The sequence below is a fragment of the Sceloporus undulatus genome, chromosome 1, assembly GCF_019175285.1.
Source record: "Sceloporus undulatus isolate JIND9_A2432 ecotype Alabama chromosome 1, SceUnd_v1.1, whole genome shotgun sequence".
In the NCBI taxonomy this organism is placed as follows: domain Eukaryota; kingdom Metazoa; phylum Chordata; class Lepidosauria; order Squamata; family Phrynosomatidae; genus Sceloporus; species Sceloporus undulatus.
In genome coordinates, this window is record NC_056522.1 from 234,424,421 (window position 1) to 234,434,731 (window position 10,311).

At 38.8% G+C, this 10,311-nt stretch overlaps 1 protein-coding gene across 1 annotated transcript in view; it reads left to right on the forward strand.

The window, feature by feature from the left end:
* DPP10 (dipeptidyl peptidase like 10) overlaps positions 1-10,311 on the forward strand; it is a 285,461-nt gene that overhangs the window by 66,534 nt on the left and 208,616 nt on the right. The window contains exon 3 of the mRNA XM_042458561.1: positions 8,652-8,746. Coding sequence (XP_042314495.1) covers positions 8,652-8,746 — 95 coding nt within the window. The remainder of the gene's footprint in view (positions 1-8,651; positions 8,747-10,311) is intronic.

The window sequence follows — 10,311 nt, forward strand, 5'->3', positions numbered from 1 at the left end:
TTAGGCTAGCTTCTTCCATGTTATCTTTCCACTTACAGGAAAATACATGTTTTATGTAGACACCTGATATTGCTGATAGCAAAAGGGGTTTTTAACTAGGTAGATACTGTGTTTTCTTTACTGATACATTTTAAAGTTGTGTTTGAACCTTTGGATGATAAAAATCCAGCCATTTCATTTTGGGTTGCATTTTAAAATTTGACTCTCAGTCATTCAAATGAACAAACACGAACAACAGTAGAGATATACATCCAGAGTATCTTGAATTTCAATAATAGTATTTCTTGCATTTTTAAAATTAATTCAGTCAAAATAATATAGATTTATAATACTTCATAATATTATTTCTGAATTTTGTAGCAGTTAAATAAACTAGCCAAACTTTTGTTGCTACTTGATTCTATAGCTCTCCTTCTTCAGTATAGAGCATGGGACCTGACGGAACTTAGAGGATAATCTAGCCCACATTTCCCCTTTGGAAAATATAATGTTTTTTATTTTGTGTACTATAGACTTGCTTGTGTAAAATGATAAAAAAGATGAGAAAGATTGATTCCCCTTCATGTTGTGACATATTGTCTCCGATTGTGAATAAAAGTGTTTTGAGTAGAAATACCTATGAGGACAGGCATACTGTAGCCCTGTGCCTCTTGCTTTTTATCCTTAACAGTGAACACAATTTTAGAGGTGGTGACCCTCATTTGTCATACTGTCACCATGCTGCCTTTTCTTTTCAAGCTCACCTAAGGAGGCTGAGCAGCACAAAATAAATGGACCCTCAGGTAAAAAAAGCACACATTCCTAAAGAAACCCTACATTTTCTAGTTTGGAAAACAAATCACTGTTGATATTTTTATGAATAGTATTTTTTAAATCAGAACAAAAGGTCTGATGTAGCCCAGCAATTTATCTCTAGTAGTGGGCAGCCAGAATGCCTCTTGGAAATTTGCAGCTAAAGCAATATGGTAATGGTTCCCTATAGGAATCTCTATAGATTATCTCAAAGACCTCAGTAACCAGACACTGGTGATATTTCTGGATGTGGAGGTTCTGTTTAATTATCATTTCTAATATCTATTAATTTAAATATAAGGCTATTAAATAATATTTAAATTCACCTAAATCGGTGACCATCTTCATGGTTTGTCATAGTTTAAACCATAAATCAAATTATATTTTCCATTAAGAAGTACTTCCTTTTGTTCAAAGATTCTTTATCCCTGATAGGATCTTTAGCTGAGCAGGGTTCCAGACAGAACACTCCTCATCCTAGAAAGCCTGGTTTCATCTTTGTAAGATGAAGTTCTTTTCTTATGCCATGTTTGTATCTAATTTTCAATGTATCATTTCATTGAAGGCCAGTGCATGATGCTAAAATTTCCCAGTTATATACCTTGAATTAGCTGTGTGAATTCTACCTGAGTTGTAATTCTAATGTCATCTTTCATCCCACAAAGCTGTTTATAATATTTTGCAATCTGCTTACAGAGCATACAGCCAGAGTGAATTAGCACTAGAGCTTATAACTGATGATTCTCATTCTGCACAGCCCATAGGTATCATATTCCTTCATTGGCCCTAATTTGCCCTGATTCTAGCCATACCACCTGGTGCCTGTTTGGACCAAGCCAGATTCCAAGCTTTTACAGTGGTACCTCGGGATACGAATTACCCAGGTTACGAATTTTTCGGGATACGAATAAATCCCATAGGGATTTATTGTTTCGGGTTACGAAGGTTTTTTCGGGTTACGAAAAAACCCTGGCACTGTTTAAATGGAGCCGCGGCAGAGCCGCGGCTTTTTTTCCCATTAGCGCCTATGGCAATTCGGGTTACGAAATTAGCCGCGGAACGAATTAATTTCGTAACCCGAGGCACCACTGTATTTAAGAAAAAAAAAGCAGGTTACAGGGTAAAATGTGAAATCACTATTCTGTTACCGTTTCTATTGTTTTGCAAGATGATGATGTTGATAATGATGCCAGTGACCTTTAATGTGATAGCCAATGAGTCAAGTCTCACACCTATGATTGGCCTTTATAATTATAGGCTCGAACCACATTCTCCCAGTTCCAGTTCTTTTCTGCATCAATATTACAATTTGGGAGGAAAGTTTTACTTTGGAGGAATAGTCTAGCTGATGTCTGTTTTTCAGACCTCCTCACAATGATTGCACAGAAAACAATGAAACCATTGGGAAGAATCACAGTGAAGGAGAGCAACAAACCAAGGTTAAAACTGTTAGGGCCATAGAGTGTGGAATTTTTATTCCGAATTTCTTTTTCTTGACATGACATAGCAATATTATACATTTTACTGAGCTGGTGGTGGTGGTGGGGGGGAGAGTTCCTTTTTATATGGGCAAATTTCTGATGTGGGAAGAAAAGAGCCACCCCCTTTCTATCTTATCTTCATCCCATTGTATTTTCTCCTACCACCAATGTCCTTGCTACTATCTCTTCCACAGCAGGGTTTGTGTGTATAGAGATGGGAGATGCAGTGAGAGATATAATGGTAGGAAGCATTGCAGAGGTGCAAGGTGAGGCAAGCTGGAGAGAAAGAAGGGAAAATGAATGGTGTAGCAATAGGTGTAGAGTAAAAGAAGTTTGGCATTTTGAGATGACAAACAGGAGGAAGAAGAAATGAAGGGAAGATGAAAGCTGTAGCAGTGTAATGTAAAAAGGCTGCTGCTACACTGCAGAATTAATGCAGTTTGACACACCTTTAACTGTTGTGGCTCCATCCTATGTAAGTTGTTGCAGCAGAGCTCTCTGACAGAGAGGGAAGCAGACCAACATGAAAAGCTTGCTTCGAGCTGCCTTGGGGGTGTGATGTACAGATGCTGCACACCCCACAAAATGCCCGGAAGTTGCGCCGCTACTCAGACATGGGCTGGCTTCCAGGCACTTCAGTGGTACCATATTTATGTCACATGCTGCCAAAGTGGCTTGAAGCTGCCCATGAGCTGTGTGGGGCAGGAAAAGCCACCTTTTTGCCAGCCCCAAAAGGAGTGGCTCTTTGCAGCTCTTTTTTTAGCCAGCTGCAAGGCAGATTGGGGCCACAGCATGTGGGTACCATGGCCCCGATCTGTCTTCAGAAGAAGCGACTTCAAACCACCCCTTCAGGGCTGTCTGTTTCAGCCTCAAGAAAATGAAATATCTTTAAAAACTACAAATCCCATAACTACTGGGAAAATAAGTTAAGGGAAAACAAAGAGGGAAAATAGAAACAGATAAGGAAGAGTATAATATGTAGGAGAAGGAATGAACTGATATGAGGGAAGTGTAAGAAGAACATTTATGGATAGTTATATTGGTTGTGATATATGTATATAAGAATGTGGGGAAACAAAGTAACATGATTAAAATCAAAGGACAAAAAAGACCTATTCGGAATAGGAGAAGTAAAGCAAAGATAAGCATTCTTTAATAAGAAATTTCTTAAGTTTTATTAGGGGAAGATACTCTCTTTTCAGGAAACAATAATGACAATTTTTAGAATGAATGTTATATGGTAGGGGATAGATGTGGGTAAGGTTGATTCAACGAGTGTTTATGTATTTATTTTGTGGGGTATGTTTGATGTTTGTATATGTATTTATATAATAATAAAATTCTTAAAAAAATAAAAACTACAAATCCCAGAATTCCATCACATTGAGCCATGACAGTTAAAGTGGTGTCATACGACATTAATTCTGCAGTGTAGATGCAGACAAAGTAAGGGAGGGAGAAATTATGAGGACAGAAAGAGAAGCAGTAGAGGGAAAAAGAAACTGGGGGACATAACAGATGGTTAAAATAAGCAGGTTTTTGGCCAGCTTCAAGGTGGGACATTTAGATGACGCTCACCTTGTAGCTGGCTGGAAAGTGCACTCAAGCCGTGCTACAGGGAGAAAAGCTGGACTAAAAAGGAGCTGGAATTTTTTGCTTCTTCCCATAAAGTGTGTGCCATCACATGTTTGTATAAATACACCAACACCAAAGAGGCACTTTTTCCAGTCTCTAATTGTGCATATAAACAGTAGCACATTTAAAAGGGAGAGAGCTGCTGTACCCAAGAGGTCAAGGTGGCAATGCCCAAAAGAGAAATTGTGACACCTCATGGAGATGAATACAACATACACAATATAAAAAACATAGTAAACAAAAACCACACACCGCTGGATGTGCAACTATGTATGACAATTACAAAATGCTGTTATTTCTGTGCATATCCACTATAGATGGTTCCTGTCTCCCTATTAATCCCTACAACTGCCCCTTATAGCATGTTTGATGAGCAGTAGTGATGGCCAAAGGTCATATGGTCCCCTCCAGGACTAAACAGAAACCTGCACTTTGCTCTCCTTCTTCAGAGTCAACAGATCATTACTGTACACCGATTCTCTTATATGAACAGTTATTACAAAAATGGTACCAAGACCAAAACACAGAGGTAGAAAAAATGCAACATTTTATATCCTGAATGTGCATAAATAGAATGCCAAGTAACATATGCACAATTATAACAGTTTGTATAATATGCAAATTGCATTTAAATTTCATAATATGTAAATTAGGTACCAAAATTTGAGAGACTAGAATATAGCAACCTCAATATAGCCATATTTATAATGCAGTAGCTAATTTTTAAAACAGACTCCTTAAACAGGCTTTTTAAATCAGAGTGCATCCATAATTACTTTTAAATATGTTATTTGGCACTCAGCTAGAATATCCAGTGTTATGAAAGATTCCTTTAATCACTAGGTAAAGGGCTGATTATTTTTAAAAGCTCTTTGAAAATGTGTTTAGAGTTAAAACATAATGAATTTGAACATATACAGGACTTAAATATTTAATTATGTTTTATGTTTAGTGTTGTGTTTTCCCCACCAACTTTCTCAGCTCATATTATAAAAAAATCTCTATGAATTTTCATGAAAAACAGGTGAAATGTAGATATTCCAGAAATTGGTGTTGATTGGACTAGGCCAGAATTTCCTCATTGTGGAATTTCTCTTGACCATTTTTTTTCTTTAGCAGCTGCTTTAAAATGTGTTACAGTTAGGAATAGGAGGAAAGGTTTGTTCGCATGTATGTATATGTATGTTCATTTGAGAATACATCAAAATAGTTGAATATATTCATGAAGGGGGTTGAAAGAGCTGGGGATTTAAAACATCTGAATGTAGAGGCAATAGACAAAGATAGATTTCTGTATCCTGGCACATAATTGTAAGTGTTTGAATATACCTGTGCTGCTGAAAAATGGATGCCACTTTTTTTTTCTTTTTTAAAATTCCTGATCATTAACAGCAGCATGTGACGGAAGCACACCATGGTCCTCCTGATGGTGGCAATAGCTCTAAGTAATAAATTTCCCTCAGGAAGATAGGGAAACTAGCTATGGCTTTTGTCTCTCATATAAGCTAAGTAATGAAATTTAAAAATTGTCTATGGTTTTTCTGCCAGTCATATTTTTTTAAAAATAATAATAATATATAAATCTATCATTTTTTCAAGTGGTCATCAAATGCTTCATTATCCTGTCTAGGAAGTATTCCTTATTACAAAAAGTGTCATTCATTTGGATTGACACTTTAATAGAAATTAATAGTGATTACTGATGATTACTATACTTACTTCCAACACTTATATGTACAGTTTTATTTTAGGATCTCAAAGCACTTTAAACGCTTTTTTTAACTTCCAATGCAGGAAATAAAGTTTTCTAGCTTGTACTGAAATGGGTATGAACACCCAAGTCCTTAAATGCTTTTTCTTCAGGCATTTTCACAGCTTCGAAACACCACATTTCTAAGTGAAAAATGTCAGGGATGATGGGAGTTGTAGCTCTTCACCTCTGGCTCGAACTCACCACCTTGTTACGCACCGGCACTGACCAGTTTTGGCCAGTGGTTAAAGCTTTGCTCTAAAGCAGCAGAGTTACAGAGAATAGGCTGAAGACCCTGACAAACTCTCCAAGCCTTCTCACTCTTGCTTCCACAGAAGTCTTCACACTTCTTCAGGATCCAGCTGGCTCTTGTATCTTCACCCAAGACACCAGACAACTCAGTACTCTTATATAAAAGATCTACTTTATTCTACTATATACAGCTCCAAAACTATCCAATACAACTCCCCACTACTACTACCCACAAAATACATTGGGATTCATAGCCATTATTATAGTCATTGGAAGATACCACCCACTCTTGTCAGTTTCCACCCAGTGGGCATGTACAACCATTTCATTGGTTCTCTTGTTTCATCCCATAATTAATGATTTCATCATCTCAACCTTGTCTACTTTAACAATTCTCAGGTGTGTTCAATTATCCACTTTGCACTTCTGTCCTTGGCATTTAGGACTTGCTAATTGCATTACCTTTTACACCTGTGTGGCTTCTAATTGCTTCTGCTGAGTCATCCTGACTCTCACATACAAGTTTTATTTCTTTGACTGTATATCCCATGTTGCTTTTTCCTCATCAATCATCAATCAATAAATAAAAATATTAATAATAAATAATTAATTGTCATCAGTGTGCAGGGCATTTTACAAAATAAGAAAGAACAGGCTATAGCCCAAAAGAGTTCATAACAGGAAAAATAGCATAAGAAAAAAACAGAAAGGGAAGGGAAGGGAAGGAAAGGGAAGGAAAGGGAAGGGAACGGAAGGGAAACAAGGATAAAAAGAGGCACAGTATGTGATTGTTTTAGTTGTGTGCACTTAGACTTAGTAATAGATAGAGTCTTGTAATCCATGGGGGAAGGTTTGCAAAATTGCAAAGGGCCATAAGTTTCATCTAGTCCCTGTCCCTGCCAGTGCATAAAACCACATATGTTTATTTTTTAAGATCAATTGAAACAGTTTAAAACAATTCAAATTTAAAACAATCAAAGGCCCAAAACACATCAGCCAAAAGAAGGGGCTTCCAGCCATGTCGAAGGCATGCTGTTTTTACGAGACATGTCTCCTATACAGCCAGAAGCCATGGCAAGGCTGTACCTCAGTACTTTAGACCAGAGCAAAAAAGGAGCTCAGATAGTCAGGCTCCTGGCAGTGTGGCTTGGGTCCTCTAGTAGCAGCCCACTTTTGGAGCAGACCATGCAGTCACAGTGTACCTGATTTGTTTGCAGCTGTAGCAGCCATGGGCCACACTTTTCCAGCTGTCTGCTTCACCCCAAAGATAATTTAAACAGACTAGAAGCATATTGAAATTTCAAAAAGGTTAAAACAGGTTTAAAAGGTTAAAACAGTTTAAACAAATACATGTACATTTTGAAAGGAATAATTTGGCTGCAAAGGTTTTAATATAACACCATTTTTGAACCAGCCCTAGTTGGACCTCCATGGGGTGTACTTTACACAATGAGGATGCCACAGCAGAGAAGTCCATCTTCTGTTTCTCACTTGTTAAGTGCCATCAAGTCGACTTCACCTTATGCAACCATATGAATTAGAGACCTCCAAATCGCCCTTGTCATCAACAACCCTGCTCAGGTCTTGTAGACCCAGGGATGTGACTTCTTGATTGGATTGATCCATCTGGAAGGCACTTTCCCTTTTCCTACTGCCATCTACCTTGCCAACTAGAAATTGTCTTTTCTAATGAGTAGTAACTTCTCATGCTATGTCCAAAGTATGATAGTCTCAGTTTAGTCATTTTGGCTTCTAGAGATAGTTCAGGCTTGATTTGCAGTAGGACTCATTTATTTCACATTTTAGCAGTCCATTGTATCTGTAGAACTCTTTTTCTCTAGTAGACCTCTCTTCTAAGGCAGCAATATGTAAGGAGAGGTATTCCAAGAAGTTCTGAAGTTTCAAGCCATTTATGGATTTGAATGTCATTGCCACCATCTTCAATTTACATCAGAAACATATTGCCAACCAGTGCAATTCTTTTAAGACAGTCAACAATACAATGGTGAACAATCTATGTGCTACAAATGTCCAGATTGCAGCTTTCCTTCTCCATGGATAGCCTCATGTAAATGTCCAAGAAGCCCAGCCAGGAGCTTAATAGTGAATGACCCACCCACTATGGCTAGATTTTTTTGTATGGCTAGGTGACATGATTAAAGTAAACTGTAAGTGTAGCCAGTGTTTACATCATTAAAAATATATTCAAACATTCTTTGTGAATTATGTTAATTTGCCTTTGTAGGGTAAAATCAAGGACAGTAGGTTATTGAAAAAGCTTAAAATTCTTGCAAAAATACTCTGCTCTGTATTCTGCTGCTCTGTATTCTAGGAATGCATTCTTGATTAACAGCTGTTTAGCCAAATAAATATTGAAGGGTTAACGATTGACAAAATCAAGGTTGTAAGGTAAAACCACATGGTCAGGCTTTTACACTGGACAATTATCTCATTTTATACAAAAAAGTAGGATGTGGCTACAGTGATGTGGTTAGTACCACCTCTATTAGTGAGGCCAGAAAACTAGAAGCACAGAGATTTTGCAATTATTTCTGGACAATCAACAAAATTAGATGCTACTAATGAAGTCATTACATCAAACTAAGCACATTTTAATGTATTGGATGGTCACTGATGTCTCTCCCCCTCCCCCAACTCGCTGAACAGGTCCATTAACTAAGAAGCTATTGCATGAAATGTTGGGCCTTTGTTAATCCTTAATGCATTTTTTCTATTAACAGATACAGAAGTGGTGTATAAAAACAGGCATGGACATGTTGTTAAACTGAATGTAGAAACAAATACAACAACATTATTACTGGAAAATGCAACTTTTGTAAGTATTCTTTCTTTAATATTAATATTGGCATACATTGCTGAGGTTTTTTTCTGTGTCTTTGGTGGGACACAGACTGCCCAAAAAGGGCAGTCTCTCACCACCCTGGTTTGCTCCGCGAGGGAGCCGCAGCAGACAAACCACACACTTCTATCACGGAGCAAAAAGAACCAACACAAAGCGGGTTCTTCTTGTGGCACCTTTGTGATGCCGCAAGGCGCCAATGGCACACTTGCGGCATCACAAAGGCACTGGGACGTGCGGACGCTACACGGCCATCATGTCAAAATGGCGGCGGCCGTATGTACAGGGCGTTGCCATTTTGACATCCTCGTCATGTGCAAGGGGCAAGTTGCGTCTGGAAGCTCCGCCCCTCGCACGTAACGACGGCACCCCATAGGGCCCGTCTGTACAGCACCTTTATTAAACATTTTTTTCCAGATGCAGAAAACCACTAATGGAAATGCATTCTGACCAGAGGTTCTCCTGCTACCCCAATAGCAGCAAACATTCCCATAATTGATTATGAAGCCTATTTCTGTACAGGGCTGCCCACATTTCCTTTGTTCTTGTCAGAATCACAGCTCTTGCCATACTTGTCAACATATATGCTTTATAATACTGTATAATGTATATGGTTTGTAATACTGTGTGGAGGGGAGAAGATGTGAGCTGTGAGCATCAGAGTCAGTTCTGTGGGAATGGTTGGTATGAACAGGAAAGTAGTCCTAGGAAAAGGAATGTTTTGTTATGAAGGTGAATGGGTTGTGAATGTGTGAAAATGTTAAACTGCTAAGTGCTTCTAATATGCTATGTAATTGAAAATGTGTCAGTTCTGACAACGTTGTTATGCTGTAACCAATTCAATTTTCTGAATTCTGCCATTCTGACTTTTCTGAGACTTGTGTTTCTGAACTCCAATTAGCTAGTAAATGGCAGCTAGCCAGGACTTTGTACAATCTTGAATTGTTGCAGCATGCAGTCTCCAGGGAATGATAAAAATAACAATTTTGAGGCTGGAGATCTGGGATGTGGCACTCTTTCCCAGAGTGAGGAACTGATTCACAAGATGGGGGCAACTGCCTTCACTGATTCTTGCACCTCGTGCACCAGTCCAACTAAGGATGGTCAACAACCATGGTACCAGATGGCCCCACCTTTGCTGTAAGTGAAAAGCTTGGCAGCTAACTAATTGGGACATGCACATTAGGGAAGCTTTCACCCTAAGGGGTTTGGAAGCCAAGAAGTGAGAGACTGAGATGCAGCAACTCCAGGAAGAGTTGAATACAGTGCACAGCCTCTTACAAATAAGAAAGACCAGATTGGTGGCAACCTCCCGGAGATCTTTCTCGGCTGCCAGCCCAAAAATACCACTTGATATGACCCATGGATAAGTCGAGGGTAAAATTTAAGGCCATGTAAGTTGTAATCCCTGGGGGGGGGGGGTAATTCTGGGCCCCTTTCTTTCCCTGTCTTTGCTCTGGGGGCAGGGGGAGATAACCAAGACCAGATCCCTCTCTCCACCAGTGGCTCCCAATCACTGTAGCTTTAGGGTTGTCCCTGGG